This window comes from Metopolophium dirhodum, chromosome 1 (genome assembly GCF_019925205.1).
Source record: "Metopolophium dirhodum isolate CAU chromosome 1, ASM1992520v1, whole genome shotgun sequence".
Classification (NCBI taxonomy): Eukaryota; Metazoa; Arthropoda; class Insecta; order Hemiptera; family Aphididae; genus Metopolophium; species Metopolophium dirhodum.
Window position 1 is genome coordinate 87,261,583 of NC_083560.1, and position 19,516 is coordinate 87,281,098.

The 19,516-nt window shown below is 28.2% G+C and overlaps 1 protein-coding gene across 2 annotated transcripts; it reads right to left on the reverse strand.

Moving 5' to 3' along the window:
- Positions 1-672: 672 nt before the first annotated feature.
- On the reverse strand, positions 673-18,496 carry LOC132935554 (epidermal growth factor receptor kinase substrate 8-like). Of its 2 annotated transcripts, none has more exons than XM_061002150.1 (15): positions 18,373-18,496; positions 17,495-17,769; positions 8,202-8,288; positions 8,074-8,141; positions 7,758-7,996; positions 7,553-7,693; positions 5,374-5,551; positions 5,072-5,237; positions 4,876-4,996; positions 4,548-4,783; positions 4,265-4,430; positions 3,991-4,178; positions 3,041-3,338; positions 1,867-2,049; positions 673-1,525 (listed from the first exon to the last, which is right to left on the reverse strand). In XM_061002150.1, the coding sequence occupies exons 3-15, from the start codon at positions 8,252-8,254 to the stop codon at positions 1,382-1,384; spliced, it is 2,181 nt and encodes a 726-aa protein (XP_060858133.1). In that variant the 5' UTR covers positions 8,255-8,288; positions 17,495-17,769; positions 18,373-18,496; the 3' UTR covers positions 673-1,381. The 2 variants fall into 2 exon arrangements, with proteins under 2 accessions (XP_060858133.1, XP_060858132.1); XM_061002149.1 differs by lacking the exon at positions 18,373-18,496 and adding an exon at positions 17,942-18,357.
- Positions 18,497-19,516: the final 1,020 nt, after the last annotated feature.

Consider the following 19,516-nt stretch of genomic DNA (forward strand, 5'->3'; position numbering starts at 1 on the left):
TTATTTTCATGCAATGTTAAAAATGCTTAATTTTCTAATTTAACAATATGTTTGTTAAAACCATGACCTACAGATATAATAATAAACATATATAATATAAAGGTATTGGAGTTAATATATTTTGTAATATATATGGTATTTAAATTAAAAATAATATAATAAGTATAAATATAATATACGAATGCATAACAAAAATAAAACATTTAAATTTGTTCTAATAACAGTATTATGTAAATAATTCACTAATATTAAGTAGGTACAATTGGATACTGAAATAAAAATAATTATGTTTATTTATTAATTTTACACATTTTAATGATTATTAAGTGAAAAAATTAAACTTTTTGTAGGCATATTAATAATAAAATAATTCACTAACATATTGATGCCTACATTTAATATTTACACTAATAATGATCATTAAACACTAAGTTATAAAAATGAAATCTGATAAGTTTACGTTAACAACTTAATTGGACTTAATATTGTGTTTAAATGTATATAAATGAAGTATTTAAATAACCAAAACTAAATGACAAATATAAATATACAACATTTGTCACAAATAGAAGTAGACAATTATATCTATCATATATAGTAGAATAACTTTATAAAAAATAATATGATTTTTAAATAATTAAATGGTTTTTAATCAATTTTTTGAATTGGCTTTAAAATAAAATTAGTAAAAATTAATGTTTTAGTAATATATATTGTTATGATAATTTTAATAATTGAATAATAATATTTTTAATAAATTGCCTAAAAAAAATTATAATATTTTATAGACTAATACACTTTTTAAAAAAGTGTGTTATTTACATAAAATGTTATAGGATAATAATAATAAAATGATGTACATAATGCTTTTTACAGTTTCAATATTACAATAATGTTTCCCATTAGAATACAATACAATTAATTAATATATTTAGCACATATTTTTTGCGTATTTCGACATCAAGAAGAAAAGAAAACTCTATAATACATTCTTCTGTTTTAAAACATGTGACTTTGGTATATAGATAAATATAAAAAAATTGTTTCATTTAAAATGAAAAGAACCCAAAACTTGAATAATATTTTTCTTAATGTTTAAAATGATTTTTTGGATTATTTATTAATTATATTATATTCAAGAATGGTATAATAGTATAAAAGACAACAAAATTGATTAAAAACATAAACTCAACAATTTTAAAAATCATCAAAATGTCTTACATAACTAGAACATGCATTATAAATTATTATAATGATATATTCACAAAACAAATTTTATAACAAATAAAAACAAAAAAAAATGCTCCTTAAAAATAAAAAATAATAATATAAATTACTGTCAATCAAGGTTTATTGGAGTATATTTATAAATTTTAACTAACTAAAAATAACGGAATTCTCCTTTTTTACCAATTCGTTCTTTTCGTACCCAATCAGCTGGTGCTGGAACTGGTGGTGGTACAGAAGTATTTCTGGATGGATCAGAACTCATGCTTTGATCAGCAAATTCACTTTTTATAGACTCCTGTAAAAAAGTATGAATTATATAGTTACAACAAACTTCAAAGTATTATTTTAGATAATAGAATTCCTAATCTAGGAAACTCTTAACAGACAAATATTTAAAAAACTAATAACATCAGGAAATTATTATTAATGTACAGAAATCATACAATATAGGTTGAATGATGCTGCCAAATGGAATAAATTCAAATCAAACTAATAAAAGGTGATTGGTATACCAATTTAATAACTAAGATACCCATATCTAGTACCTATCTATATATCCCAAGGTTTATATTATTAATTTGTCATACACATAAACAATATTACTCATAACATTATTGAGCAGTAAAAGTTACTTACTTGTGTATAATTTTGTGATTGTGAAGCTGATCTCTTATCATATCCTTTAGCGTACACTGGATTTGTAAATATATCGTTTGAGTCCAGCATTGGATTAAATGGCGTAACAATGGTATGTGGTACATGAGCTACCTGTGAACGGTTATTTCGAGCTTTCCACCACTTTCTACTGTCATCCAAAATCTAAAGTCAATGAAAGTGTAAGACTTACATAAATATTTACAATGGATAAATGTAAATTATTTTCAATATAACATTTATTTTTAACTTATATTTATATTCTTAAGATTTAAAAAGGACACTTCCATACCCTTTAGGGTTTGTAAAAAATGTACTAGCGAAAAAAACTAGTCATGCTATATTCATAGTTAAGAAACCTAGTTTATACACTATACAAAAAAATTTTTTTCTGGGTCGTAAGACGTAGACCATAATGTATTAAAATCCTGTTATGTTTTTCATACTTGTATAACTTTTTTTGAATTAATGATATGATGCAAACACTATGACATAGGAAATATTGCTTTCTATAATGTGTATGTATGAGTTTGATTTCATATACTTTCATAAACATGACTATTATAGCCTAGATAGTTTTTTTTTTTTAATAAAACTTTTTTCAAACATTTTTCTTTATAGTTAACACTAATCTTAATGTAAGATTCAATATTCAAACATTAATGCTGCATATTTAAATATAATTTCATACTGATACATGTTACCAGAAAGATGAAAATTAAGAAATATATTTAAAGTCCTTAATTATTTGAAATTCAAAGTTATTTTAAAAACTTTTAATTCACTTATTCCTTATTTATCATTTGCTTACATCTACTTCATTATTCATCTAATATTTTGTAATCCGTGTCATATAGAATATAAATAAAATAAATAAATAAATACAGTTAATGTGTTAATGATTTTTCTAAGAATAAACGGGTACTTAGATACCTATTCCTACTAGAAAATACTTTGTTTAAATTTAATTTTTTTTATAAATTAAATAATATTGAAAATAATCTGTAGTGATATTAGCAGATAGACCATAGACACAAATATTTAAACTATGAGTCTCTTAAATATGTATCTTTATTTCCACTGCAAAATATTGTCAGAATATACTTGACTAAATATTTAAATCTTAAAATGTTATTAATTACTATAATGGACTTACTTCTAACAATTCACCACGTACAACAGATAGTTCTTTGTCATTATTTGCTGTTCTCGGATAGGTTACTTGAACTATTTTTACACCTCGAGCTCGCATGTCTTCCAACCACCTAGCTTGAGCTCTTTCAAATCTCTCACTTCCCGGTCCACTTGCATTATTACGCTCAATTGAATCGGCAGATATGTCACTGCGTGCCGCCATATTATCTGCACGTTCTTTATCCATTCTTGGTGGACTATGAAGCGACAGTGTGTTAAAATCGGGTTCAGATTCGCCTTCCAAACTATGTGCATCATCTCTGAAAAAAAAGTTTGATCTCAATAGTGACAGATAAAAGGCATTTATTCAGACCTAAATGCATTTATATTATTAACTACTGACCAGTAGCAAATCTTCAAATCTTATTTAAGTACTTATTTTACATGCCTTTTAATACAAAATGAAAAGAGGACCATTCATATTTTGTATTTATTAATCTGTGTGATCATTTTTGTATACTCTGATGCCTTTTACTATAAGTTTGTATATTATTTGAAAATGGTTTATAATAAATATTAATTTACATTATAATCAACAAATTAAAATTTAATTTAATTTTAATGAAAATTGTTTGCCTTAAATTATACATTTCCAATATATTGAGTTTCTTTAATAAATTGACAGCATCTATTGCATATTGAAAATAGCCAAATTTGAGAAACAGCCTTGCTCATACCCAATTTTTTGGCTCATAAAGCAAACATTTTTTGTGACATATATTTTGATTGGAGAGGGATCTATGAAAATATTTTAGGCCTAGCCTCTCCTTCCTAGTCTCTACTCAATTGTGCCAATGTGATCCCAGGAAAAAAACACTTTGACTTCCCCTGAATTGGACACCAACTGGCAACTACTAATAATTTAATTATTTAACAACTTAAATCTCTCTATAAATTAACAATTAAACTTACCTATCATCTGGTCCAAATTGTTCTTGATGATGGCCAGAATAGTTACCACCAGTATTAAATGTATACTGTGGTCTGATGCCCATCATAGCTGACTGTTCGTGTTCATATTCAAAATAGTCACTGCTATCATCACCTACACCAGCGTGTACTCGATCACGATGATGATATAAAGTATCTCGCAATTCTCCCTAAAACAGATTATGAATTGGATACGAATAAATAATTAATATAATATTTAAATACAATTGTTTTAATAATTTCGTTAAATGTGTACCTCAGGATTTGAATTTTTAATTTCGTCTCTTGATTTCTTTGATTCAATTGCACCGGTAGTCGGAACATTGATTAAATGGTCATCAGAAACTGGAATTGGATACTCTGGTGACCACCCATCCATAAAAATTGGATGGTAAGGAGCCGCATAGCCTTTCCATTGCTCTCTATCATTTTTATAATTAATTATAAGATTGTAAAATGTTTGAAAAATGCCATGATGAAATAGTAAGGGAATGACAAAATAATATTGGTAATTTAAATGCTAAAAATGTTATAAATACCTTGGTATAAGCCAAGCATCGCCTAAAGAATGCCATAATTCTGTTTCTTTACTGGTTACACAGTTCATCAAGAGATTAATTGCGTCTCTTGTAAGTAAAGGTGATACAACTCTAGATGGGATATTCGGTTTATATTGAGTGTCATGAGAAGCGTCAACAATCAATGCCAATGGAGTGAACAAGAAATGTACAAGTTCTGGAGCATTTGGGTCGTGAATGTGAGCTTTTAATTTGGCCTAGAAAGTAACAGTTGTTAATAATAGTAGATTTTCAATAATTAGACGTAATATTATTAGAAAATGCATCTATATTATAAACACGCTTTTACCAAAAGATTAAACGACAGTTTGAATTTTTGAAAGATATCAATGAACTCAATTTCTGGAGGTGGTTTAGCTCTCATTGTAAGCATTCCGTCTCCTATGTCCTTCTTTTTGGATTTACGATTCCTTTAAACAAAATAGCACTATGATTAGTAAGATTACAAATCAAACAATATAAATAAATAATTATTATTAGATTACCTTCTTCGACGTTCCAGTTCTCGAGATGCAGCGGCTGCATGTTGTAACCTTGCAATGAATTTCTCAATATCATCAAAGCAGTGATTCAGTACTATAACATCTCTCTCATATTTTTCACTAGACGTTGAACTTGTTTCATCATCAACTCTAGTGATATTATCAGAGTCTAAAATATGAAATAAATGATTAATTAAAACTAAACATTAATTGAATATGAAACATTTAATAATTAAATATAAATTATACTAATTATAAAATACTTTAATTTATAAAGTCATATAAACATTAGGAAAAAAACTAACGATGAGCAACAGCGTTAAAAACAGACACTTGTTCTCGTACACTGACTCCATTTGGTGGCGGATTTGGAGGTGGTGTTGGGGGAGGAGGTGGTACATGTCTTGACTTTCTATTAATTCCTTTTCCGGACCTCAGCAACTTTAGGTCATCGACTAATTCTTGAGCGGGTACGCTTTGGCTCTAAAAAATGCAATGATCAAAAAATTTAAAACTAACCTGATATTGTATGACATGATTAATCTATTACAAACCCATAAACATGTTAAATGTATATTATATTTATTAAATGTGAATAATAACTAAACCTGAATCAGCCAATATCTTAAAATAATTTTTTATTTCTATTTTTATCATGGCAATTCCTTTTTTCTTAGTATTTGCATATCTGATAATTTATTTTCAACCACAATAATCAAATAGTTAATATATTTTTAAAACAAAGACATATTGGTAGTGACCTATTAGCTCATTTAGGAATGCCTATTTAGGTATAGATATTTCAGTATTTGTATTGCAATTCTTGAATATCATGAGTTAAAAGTTGATATATTTCCAATTTTTAGAAATAGTTATTTTTTAATGAAAAGAATTAAAATTTTTTTTTGAATTTTTTCAGTTATTTTATTCGTTTATGTAAAGGTGTAATATTAAGATTCAAATTATTATTTAATTTATCAATTTTTATTTTTATTTTATAAACATTACTATTTCATTAAGATATTTCTTTATTCAATAAAATAATTATCTATTTCCGATAATGACAATTGACAGTGTTATAACTTATACTGTAAAAATACTAATAATTAACATTGAAACATATAGTAATTATAGAGCCAATCTTCGATTAGAAAAATTTAAACGATCTAATTTAAATCCATCTAGTACTATTTCTTAAAATGGAATAAATATTAACGAATCACCTTCAATAAAAGAAATAAAAAAAACGATGTAAATTGTAATTACCAACAGGCAATCCCCATCTTAAAATACGTATATTTTCAAATTAGAATTATAAATTAACAATTTGGTAGAACCTAATTGTTATTGCAAGAATAATTATCATAATATTTGTATTGTTATTTTTGATACATGTACCCAATAAAAACACTCCGCCATACTCCATGTCAAAAAACGCTAAGTAGAAAAAAATGGCTGTAAAAGTTGTGATATAATTTTATAGGTAGGTAAGTCTTTGAACTTTAGATATCATTATTGTTCAAATAAAATTAAAATAAAATAAATTAATAAATAAAATAAAATATAATATTCAATAAAATCAATTTTTTAGCAGATTATTAACATAAATGATATCTATAGTTTAAAGACTTAGCTACCTATAAAATGATATTACAACTTTTAGAGCCTTTCTTTTTACATGGTGTTTGTTGGAGTGATTTTGTTGGGATATCACTCATTTTTTGCTGACACCTTATTATTTCGGGAACATATTGGTTTTACAATGATCTTTTTTTCTTTTTTTTTTGCATTATACTCCTTTTCAAAAGAAAATATACCGGTCGACGACCAATTTATGTCCGGCGGCGCGCATTCCCCACCAATTTCCCATTGTTAGCGTGATCACGTGGTTCTCGACGCATCAATCAAATCATTCGACATGCGCGAAAGCGGTATATTCTCTCTTAAAAAGGAGTAAAGTATTATTTATTTTTTTTTATTTATTGATTGTCATAGATGTCGGATAGTGCATTGTAATGTGGGCCGTGGTGAATATTATCTAATAAAATGTTGAAAATACGCTACAATAATTTCTTATTAAATTGGCTATAACTCTGTTGATATTGTTCAAAATGATTTGAAAACTACACCATGCATTTTTACGTAAAATGTCCAATTAGATTATTGTATTGCAAATTTGATTATTTAACTATAAATTTGATATGTTTTCTCAAGAAATTGTTTTCGTTAATCGTGTTGCTTCTTGTAATTATGGTCGGACAGTTATCGCGTGTATCTTGCCTATCTGTGTATTTTAAGGCGCACTTTCAGTAATTTCATTCCTAAAGAGTTAAACATAACATAGGACAAGACTCTTAATAAAAACTTTCAATGTATTATCTATTTATCTAGTTCCTACATTACCCTATATAATTATATTTTTTCTATAGAAGTTCTATAAAGCACATGTAAAGTGTATTAAATCCATAACCTCTTTTCTCTTACTTGAAATATGTGCATCTCCGATCGTGAATCAACTTGACCAACTACGAATACTAGAATATTGTTATAAATTTCCATTGGATCGTTACTCGTAAAAGCAGTCGGTTCCTTCACTAATGAAATTGGAAATCGTTCCATTACAGCCTAAACCAAAAATATAGTACAAAATAATATAAACATAATTCGACATCAATGTGATTTCACTTACACCCGTTTCAAAATCCATTATCAACACCCAAGATTGATCGAGACGCAGTTGCATTTTTTGTGACCAAATACCATTCGATTTTTCAAGGTGTAATAGTCTCCTCATTCCATCTGCTGGGTAAACTATACCAGTACTTTTTGAGACTGTAAATGTGGCTAAATGTTCGATAACATAAGTTGGGGCTGAATTATTTTCATCGCTGTTCCTCTCCTCGCCAGCGATACTTTGTTGGCCTCCATCTTCGAAATTTAAACAAAAATAATTAATTACAGTGGTCTAAATACTAAATTTTTAAATGACTAGAATGATCGTGTACCTGTTGAGTATCCATTTGAATTGACGCTGTTTCGGTGGTAAGGCATTATTGGTTTTTCGTTAAGCTCTCTGTAATATAAATGTTCAATTTTGATATTTGTTAAAAATACATAATATTATGAAATATACCTTTTGTTATTATTTCCTGGTTGTTGCATCGACATATCTTTCAATCCAGGCATTTCTTAAGGCAGTAAATTGAGGCAACATCTAAGCCTAAAATAAAAATATGCACATTATAATTATGTATTTATATGATTGATTACGATAAGGTAGGTAGGTTATGAATATTTTTTTGGATTCATATAATTCTCAATTAATTATAATTATATTCAAACATCATGTTATCAAAATGAAATGTTTATTGTTATAGTTTTATAAACATGGCTGTTGGTTACACTTAAAATATTTTTACAATTGCTTAAATATAATACACGGGTAAAATATTATTATACAGTAGTATAACCTGTGTTATATGGAACCTATATTTTAAGAGAAAATGTTACGATCCTGGCAAGCCTAATATATTTTGAAATAGGATACTACGTCGAATAAAATGGGACATGGAGCCTGTCTAACATAGAAATGGAAACAATATTTTGTAATTCATATATAATTCAACTAGTATCAAGGATATGATAATTTATTAATATGTGGTGAAAATTAGTTATTATTATCAAAAAATAATCTGACTTGTTCAAAAGTTAACTAAGTGCTAGAGCAAAAATTTCACTACTTCTAGAGTGTCTGGACTGTTTTTATATAGGCTAAAGCACGTCAAATCGCTGAAAACTGTCAAATACCGAATTTAAAGACTCAAATGGATGACTGGTTGGAGAGTATTAAAAGTCGACATAATATTGTTAGCATGTATTAGATTAGCATTATGTCAAAATAATATTGTCGATGTTTTAAATTTTGATGACGGTAAGGTAAAATTAAATCAATTATTGAAAGACCCATGATTTGTTTAAAAAATGCCAACTTTACTTTTTCAATCTATAGGAATTTATAGATTCATATCTATATCTATATCATTCCATTTATTGCTTAATATTTTGTTTTTGTATTGTTTTTAGGATTTTTGGAAGTATATATTTGATTATAATTACTAATGATAACGTATGACATATTGACATTTATATCGTACACGAATATCGGAATATAATATACCCATCTGTATTACTAAATATATAATATTTTGTTACCATTATGTATTTATACCAAAGCAAAACTAACAAAACTTTTTATTTTATTTTTTTAAGTTTTTTAAATGACTTCTAAATACAATTATTCAAAGGTATAGGAATACCTATAGGATTATTACTAGTAAATAATATAATTATATAATATAATTATATTATTTTAAGTGGATGTCTTATAATTTAATCTATATTTACTAATCTTAAAGAAGATATACACATTTGATACATAAAACACAATATTAGTAAATTTGAGTAAAATTTGTTAGGCAACATACTTAGATTGTGTTTCAAATGTAATAGGTACTCAAAATAACCAACTTATTAAACACCTACAGGGCACAGGCTCAGGTTTATCGCAAGTACAATCATTCGTTTGGCCACAAACATTTAAAGTTTTACGAATTTCTTTATATAAAATACAACAATATTATGGTATAGTGGCTAGTGGCTACCTAGCATAGATCATAATATAATAATAATAAATAACTAATAAAATCAGCTATCATCATGATTACAATTATATAGGTACGCACTTGAATTATTACTATAGATTATAGATTACTATAGAATATAGATTATTATAGTTATGTAATATGTAAATATGTTATACAATATAATAATCCTTATCACCCCTCCCCACAAGACATAATATGAGTTCCCACTACAGTACTACTGGATACTACAATTAGTTATAAATACTGTATTTATAAGTTATAACCAATGTATATTGTATTTGTGTAGTAACAAAATTGTTGCCTCGTCCCCTGATCTATGCTCTGGATCCGTGAATATGATTTGCTATTAACATAGTATTTATATTATATTATATTGTCGTGCAATCCTGGGACCTATCACTCCCGATACCTGGCCTTCTATAATTTAGAATAGAAGGTAGAGTTTCGATTTTCGAGATAGGGTAAGATAAGGTAATACTACGAAAGAAATTATATTACCTCGTAATATGTGAGTAATTACCTCTATATATATAATTTCGATTATTACAACAAATAGGTAGGTATATTATAAAATACAATTTTTAAAAGTATTTAACTAATTTTTTTCTTTGAGACATTATTTTAGACATGTAGTAATATTTTGTTTATCAGCTATTCAGCTGTATTTATGTAAGAAAACAATGTTCAATAGATCAATAAGCAACAATAAAATTATTACTTTTCCGAAAAATATAAAGTTTGAACCTAATATAATATAATATAATATATATAGTTCAATAATAATCATTTAAATGTTCAACTATATAGAAGAAGAAAAATATCAGTTTAATAATATATAAATATAATTAATAAAATTATAAATAATACAAAACAAACCCTATACCTACAGTTATAGGTAGTACAGTATGTGGGTACATTTTTTTTACGTTCAATGATATGAAAAAACCGGGGGAATCGCTCTTTTGTATGTTTTGAGTGTACCTCTTCATTGATTAGAGGTATCTACAATATATGGGGATTTTTCGTTTGAAAGCAATGATTAATCATTCTTATTTAATTATGTTTTCAGTACCTATGTTTAACATTGATCAAAAATATAATTTAGTACAATCTCAAAAAATAATATTTAACACTATCAGCTTCAATAATATATTAAGTAGGTACTAAATTATGTATTCGGCGTACATTTCAGAATTCAATCTTTTATTTTTTATATGACGAATTAATTATCGTTTTAGACAGTTTTTTCTAATAAGATTAATATTTAAATATATTTCATATGCGTTTATCGACAATGTTAAAAAATTAAGCAATTAGCTACTTCTCAAAAGTACCAATAAGATAAATGATTTCCTATTGGAAAGTGGGTACACAAATACCGATAGGATCAAGACTTCTGATCAAAAAGTTGTTCGCAGAGAAAAAAAACATAATCGTAAAACCACTATACTTCCCTTGCTCCGCTACAAACCACAAAATAAACAGGTTTTATATTTTAATTGTTAAACTTTAATTATTTTATAATCAATATAGACCCTTACATATTATATAAAATCGATTTATCAGTTATACCTACCATACAGGCACTATACCTACTATATTATTATTTTGTTTTTCATAAAACACCGGCCGCGGCACTCGGGGATATTACTTTCGCATTATTCAGACAGCCGGCATTCTTTATTGTTCGAAACAATTCGTTACATTAATAATATATTAACGATAATTATACATTTAACTGAAACTCCAATGATAATACATTAATACTAACTATAGTATCTAATTCTTTCACTTTCTTTGACATTGCAACACTCATAGGTTGCCTTGAAACATATAAATTTGATATATTATTCTACAACAACTATTTTGGGACAAACTGTTATAAATTCAATGTTTAAAAATGTAAATATGCGGTACAGCCATCTCGGTCTTTCATTAATAAAAACGTTCATATTTTTTTTTTCAAATGCATATGTAGGTATTTACTATTTAGTATTCCAACGCCCATTAACACTGTTATATTGTACCTACCTATCGTAATCGTATTCGTATATCTAAGAGAATGTGTAATTGGCATGCCGTTTACTATCGTCACCCATCCGGAATGTAGCTATGCTTGACACGGTTCAACTCTAGACCTGGAATACATAATATTATTATACCTATCTGCACTCTGCAGTAGGTATATAATAACCAGTTGGACGCTGTGCCATGCAGGTTATCTACGTATATGTCTGCGTACCTATGCATCTAGTTTATGATAATAATATTTTGAAATGCGATTTTCTTTCAAAATCTCGCCTATAAAATCTGTAATAATATATTTTCTGTAAAATACTTTACGATATATAAAGCTTATTTTAAACTACAAATTACAATGAGCCCCAAGTATAATATAATTGTAGTATGTAATATAATAATACTATTATTTATTTGATATTCATATACATTTTGAATTATATGATGACATATTTTAAACTAATGCAATACCTAATTATGGTAGTTCATAATAATACATAGGTATAGTTATAGTTTAAATTTATGATTTAATTCTATTACCTATTAAGTACTTCATATAAACATCAAAATATAATACCTATCACGGCGATTTAAATTATATTGTTTTAAACAAAAATGAAACAACTAACGGCATGTAAACAACACTTTAAAAATATATTTGTACTCCACGTCATTATAGACTTATAGTCTTTTTGAGTTGATGGAAATTTATTGAACACGAAAAAAAAACAGATGCTAATAAATGTTCTTCACGGATTAGCTCGCATTTGTCACGTACAAATTTAAAACAGGCATGCAACTGAATATTGATTGATAAAATATAAATATAACGGTAGTCACAGTGTTCTGTTAAAAGGTATAGTGTTATGAATAACATTTTTAAAAGTATGCAACGGATGTTACTGTATACCTAATCGTAGCATATTGCCGTATTGGTATATAGTTATATAGGTAGTCTGTAGATACCTACCTACTCCAAGAGGTGGGTCAACAATATATAAAAACAGGCTCGTGTATTTTAAACCAACATAAATATGTAAAAATTACACATTAAATATTATATTTTAAATGTCGTATTATACATATGTGGGTATATTGTACATGCACATACATATATTAGTTTTGTTCTAACGCACTCGTATAGAGGTAATATAAGAATATAACTATAAATTCTTTCTGTTTAATTTTTTTCCTAAATAAAATCGTAAATTCACATTTATGAGAAACAATATACACCTATATTGTGTTTATTTTTCAGTTACACTATTACAAACATATTGTTCTTTTTTGTGTTTATGGCGTTTTTATTTTCAAAAACTATACATATAGCATAATATAGCAAGTATTAATGTCAACGTGATTCCGATGAAACAAATTAATGTGCAAAATGTTCACTGGTAACTAATATAATATATTACCTATATGAAACATAATAGTTTAACCGTTTGTTTGAATACTTTACAACACTCATGTATTCTCATACAGTGCGTTGTGCCAATGTGATATTATTTTCTGAATACGTTGCCAACAGATTCCTGTGCGGTCGTATTAAATCAGAGGTCATTATCATTTCATTATATATTTTAATCGAGTAGGTACCTACTACCTACCTACGACCAAACTAACCTTTCGGTAAAAGTTACGGAAACTCATAATAGGTACGGGAATACTTACTTGAGGAAGACAATTTTATAAAATGTTAAAATAGGTATAGTAAAATGTGTCGTATAGATAGGTACAGTATATTACTAAATGAGAGTATTATGAATAAAATTGATCAGCGAGGTGTGACTTGTGACTTACCTATAAGGCTATATTATGTAGGTACGTTACACATTTCGAGTTAACCAACGTTTGTGGTCTTTACATGTGATTTATATCCAGTTTTATATATTTTAATTTTTTAATGTTTACGTATTATATTTCGAATGTTAACATGTATAATAACATAACTATAGCCTAGCTTATCAGTTATCTAATATTTTATCCGTCAGTATTCGATTAATATGATTATATGAATTTTATATTTTATATTCGATTAATATGAAATTAATTGAAAGTTGAGAAGTGTGAACGACCGCCGAATGGATGATATTGACGAGGATGGTGGAGGATAGAGACTAGAGTAAATCATAAAGAGAAATCGTTATCGTAAAAGTGTTTCTTATCGAAATTTATTCGTCTCCCCACCCGACAGCTAATTTTTCGGTTCTTGGATTTTTTGTCGAATAGCATAAATTAGCAATTAATAATAATATATAGGTAGTTAATGCTATATTATACATTTTGAAAAACTAACTTTCATTTTCAATTGCATTTAATTGATTGGTGTTTGAGGGCCTAAATTAATTTTAAGATTGTTGATTGCATTTGGTATTATTATAAAAATGTTTGTTATAAGTAGGTACACTTTTAAATTTCTAAATATTTCAAATTATCAAGTTAGATAATTGTTTCTTAAATATTGAAGACTATACTAAAAATGTATTAAGTATTTTGTAGTTAGTATCATTTACCATTTAACATTTTAACTAAAATTATTTATCATGCTGTAGTACTCGTAGTATAGTATAATGCTAAATGTTATGCGTTTATTTTTTTATCTCAAAAATCAATTATTGTTCTTTTTATCATAAAAAAAACTTCTATTGTTAAAAATAATTTTAATAATTTTATTATACAATTGAAATATTTAACAGCTCATTCTTTTATATTTTATGTACCTATTATGTACCTATATTTTTAATTAGAATTAAATTTCGTATGTTTTCACTTTTGAATCTTTGGTACATTTACATTTATAAATTATCAATTAATTATGATTTCATATTATAATATTATATTATTATACGAGTTAGTAGTTAATTATCTAAAAGTTCTTCAATACTTGTGTCTTGTATAATCTAAAATCAAAATTACTTTTAAAATAATATACAGCAAATCACTGAAAATAATGCGATAAGTCTCGAATGAAAAAGTGTAAAAACTAAAAACAATTTATTTTGCATATTTTTAGCAGGTATACTATATTATGCTTATGACTTATAAGTTATGACCTAATCGCTGATTAGTATGAAATGTTGAGACTTTTAGAGTGAATTACGTATAAATATGGTAACTTAAGACTTTCGGTCGACTTAGTTTTACACGTCATGTGGTTAAAATAGGGTTTATATTAAGGAATATGAGTAAAACACCAGTGTTAATTTTTTTTTATAGTCGCAGTCATTAAATTTAAATCTTATTTTATTCAGCTAATAGGTAGGTGCCTATATTATGTACATTTTGATATTAATACGGTTTTTATAAAATAGATGGGTACTATTGTTTATAATAAATTCAATCGTCTCATTAATTCAACAGACCATGCCGAGCCCTAGTCAATAAAGTGCGAGAGTGAAATGAACATCATAATTCATAATATTATACAGCTCTTCACGCTATATAGTATATTATAATATAGTAGGTACAGCTTAGTAAAGGTAAATATTTCCATTTTATCCTCGACATACTGCGGGATAATATGATAATGAACCCATACGGTATACAGACACATTCACATTCACCCGAGTAGATTTATTTATCTACATCCGAGGGCTATTTGGACCGATTAGTATATATTATAATACATTTATACGTATACTTTAACATATTATAATATGCAGATATGTAGCATATCCACGAATGGTAATTAAATTTATTGATGTCTCGTGATACAATATATTATATATAAATTCCAACACAAATGGTCTTCAATCTTCATACTATAATACTAATAGAAATATAATATAGTGCCAAAAACAGATTAGATACGGAAAAAAAATCAAAATTTGACCAATAATTATCTAAAATTGTAAAAAATTGTCCAGTAGATCATAGATTAATCTATCTATATAAAACGATTATTTTTTAATTGGTATTTAAATAGTTTATGTCAGTACCTAACTATCGGAGGAACTAAAAAGATAATAGGTGGTTATTTGCTGTTATTTTTATATCAATATTTTATAATTTTTATATATTTTTAGTAGGTACCAGGTATATATATAATAATAGTTTTAAAATTTAATAATATTAGTATTTAATAGATATGTAATACATAGTTTATATAACAGTTGAACCATTTCCTATATCGGCCATACGAGGGTACACACATAGAAATGGGAATATAGGTATTTAATATTATATAGGCAAGTATACATCACAACGAATGCCTACCTATATAAGTACAAGCTACAAGTACGTACCTACATACATAATATCGAACAATAAATATTAAATATAGTGACATATTATGAAAATTTTTATTATTATGCCACACGGAATGAGTAAATAACAACATAATAATGGATACCGAAGGTCATCAAAATGCCACACCTATATGTGCGCGGATCGTTTTGACATTCCAGAACGTTTTTCACCACCACATAATGCATACCTATATAATATATCTATATGTATATATACATCTCAACCTGAATGCGTGAATACAATATTACATTGTACGGCCATATGGGTATACATCAACATGTAGCTGGATATATAATATAAATAGGTATATAATATTTAGTATCGTATTAATTAGTGATAACAATAATATGCGTATTAACTATTAGGTATTTACTATGCAATCCGTGCCATTAGGGCCTACGTCACGTTTTCACATAAATATTTGCAGTGTGTACGTTAAATATATAATGTATTATGTATGTATTATAATCGGTTCTTTGTTTATATATAAGCATATACCATATCGCGTACACCCAAATTAATTTTGATTATTCCGAGCAGACAAAAATCGATTATTGTACCGTCACAGCCAGTGCAGCACGTTAAGGGTTAAGTAACTTATAACTTATAAGTAAAAATATAGGTAGGTACATATTAGATCTGGGACACCATAATATATAGTATTCAACAACCTCTTGAACCAGAATCAAACAAGCCGAATCGTTGGAATTTCGAAGCATCGCCGAGCAGACACGTATATGAAATAATAATAATAATAATAACACTGTTGAAGTCTCCGAGTAAATTTCGCGAACACGCATACTCGTATGGACTATTTATTATTATAATAATATAAAATGAATATGATATTTATGACTAATATCGGCGTTGTGGCAATAAACGCGATTGCGATTTCCATTCGGCTTGAAGAGGTTTTCATCACATATATCACACCAATATTATGCATAGATAATATAGGTAGGTACCTACCGGATTAATAATAATAGGTGTTGGACCAATTGTATTGTAGGTACCTACGTCTAATCTTGGTGAATATATATATATCGGTGTATAGGTATATAGATATAAAATATATTATGATCGTATACTGACATACTCCAGTGAAAGGAACATTGCTGCTACAATACTGTTGTTGCAGAAATATCCGTGGTACAGCAGACGTAGTCTATCGAGACGGATTATATTTACCTATGGTACATAGTAACTACCTAGCTATTGGTCTTTCCGACTATCCATATAATATTATATTTATAAATGATTTATATCGATTACACTGTAGGTACATAATGTAAATTATGATACTTTTCGCAATCAATGGCGGATCTAACATTTAGATTTGCTATTTGGGATTTATTTAAGTATAACAAATTTGGTATATTATAATAGTTATAATAAGTTTGCCTGCAACTATTCTGACACAATAAATATATAAGCCTATACAACCATTAAATCTGTCACTGATGATTTCGTCAGAATCGCGAGTTTTACGTACCTCGATAACAACGACCGGCAGCGGTGACGAGACGAACATGTGTGAACAGGTGAGATATCTATAAATCTGGCTGAATTGTCTGGCTGTGAAGACGCAGGCACCTCGAACTGCTACGACAGTTGTAACAATTATATATAATTTTTTTTTGTGTCCACAGGTATATGTGCGTGCAGTGCCAATTCGTTGTCGTCGTTACGCCGTTGACGCTGATGATGATGTGCGATGTTCTCCTCAGGTCTTTTCGGTCCACGAATTTCCCCGACGACTGCGGAGGACTGCGGTACACAATTTGCAACACTATTATTTAATATAAAATTTATCGTTTGTCCTCCTCGGCAGATGGACGGCGCGGATGGGTGAGAGAGACAGAGATAGAGAGAGAAATAGTGTGTGAGAGAGAGAGCGCGCGCGCGGCTGTATTGTTTATAATAACTATATAATACCTACCTTACTGAGACTACCTACAATATTATAATAGGTACACGATCAATAATATAATATTATATCGACTGCAGTCGATTGTCGACGAATAATGACGATCGATAAAGGTACGCGCCGCTGTAATAATAATAGCACGGATCTCTCTATCCGTAGTGATACTGGTATAACAATTATTGTTACAAACGATCGACGACGAGGACGATATGGGCAAGACGAATGTACCAAGTATGGGTGGCGTACAACGCGAGAGATTCCGACGGATTCGGCGACTGTACTGACACGGGAAAAGAGAAACACGCACGGCGGCGGCGGAGAAAACACAAAAACGCGAAACGCGAAACGTCGACCGTCGGCGTGTGCATGCGCGTGTGCTCGCTGTTGCAGCGGTTGTGAAAGCCGCTCGCGACCGTCGTCGTCGGAGTGTGTTTAGTATATACCTGTATGGCTCCTCCAAGTAAGTGCGATGATGACGACGACGACGATGATGATGATGATAATGATGGTAGTGATGATGATGACGATGATCAATAATAATAATAATACGTATATAGGTACCAACAACAGTGCGCGATACGCAACCGGCGAGAACAGGTGCCCGTCCGCCCTCCCTACCAGCATTGTTGTCGTCGTAGCACGTTCGACTCTGGTTACTGGTTAGTACCTATCTACCTGGCGGTGAGCGGCCGCGTTACGATACAAAATATGTTACATTATTGTGATATTATATACCTACGTAGAGGTACTTCAACCAGGCACCTGCAGCTGCAGCTGACTCTATTATAATATCCGTAACCTATTACCTACCGACCTACAATACATAATTTCTTTACTATAATTATAATTTATTAATTACATGTTATGCTTGAGTGATAGTACTACCACCGTTACAGAGTGACGTGTGTGACACATTATACGGTCACATGCATAGGCTTCACTAAGAGGTATTGCAGGGTACTTTTGCTAACCCGAAAAAATATTATACTTATTAGACAAAAAAAGTAACTAAATAACAAATTTTTTGCAGATAATTATTATTGCTACTCTAGAATTTTGTTTCTAGTGACGCTCATGGTCACATGGACATATTAGAAATTTGGATTTTGGACTGTAGTAAATAAATAGGCACCAAAAGATAACTAGTCTGTATAAATATATAGGACATATAAGACCATATATATAAAAAATTTCACCGTCGCGTTTTTAAAGGGCTTAATATAGTTAATTTTCACAAAAATTAAAACACATTTTAGATTCTGAGTGAAGCGATCTTTAATATTTTGAAATAACTATAATAACATCTCATGTGTAACCTTGTTTTAAATTTTCAAGCTTTTTTACCAATCGAAAATTTTTTATCAACATTTATAGATAAAAAATTAAAGAAAATCAAAAAATTAAATGTCTATAAATAGCTCAAAAAAGAGTCAAACATTTTTGAAAACTACACCATGTATAGAAAATGTTAATATACAAATTTGGTGAAATATTTATGTATCCACAGTCATATGAATTACGAAAATTGTTTGATAAGAATTTATTATTTAACCCGTCCAATTTCGTCAAAATGTTAACTATAGATAA

Excerpts from the sequence above, each read along its gene's own strand:
- LOC132935554 (XM_061002150.1), bottom strand. The coding sequence starts at position 8,254 with ATGCCTGGATTGAAAGATATGTCGATGCAACAACCAGGAAATAATAAC. Across the intron at positions 7,694-7,757 it reads TAATGGATTTTGAAACGGGT|GCTGTAATGGAACGATTTCC; the intron begins GTAAGTGAAATC and ends TTTTTGGTTTAG. Across the intron at positions 2,050-3,040 it reads TACGTGGTGAATTGTTAGAA|ATTTTGGATGACAGTAGAAA; the intron begins GTAAGTCCATTA and ends CATTGACTTTAG.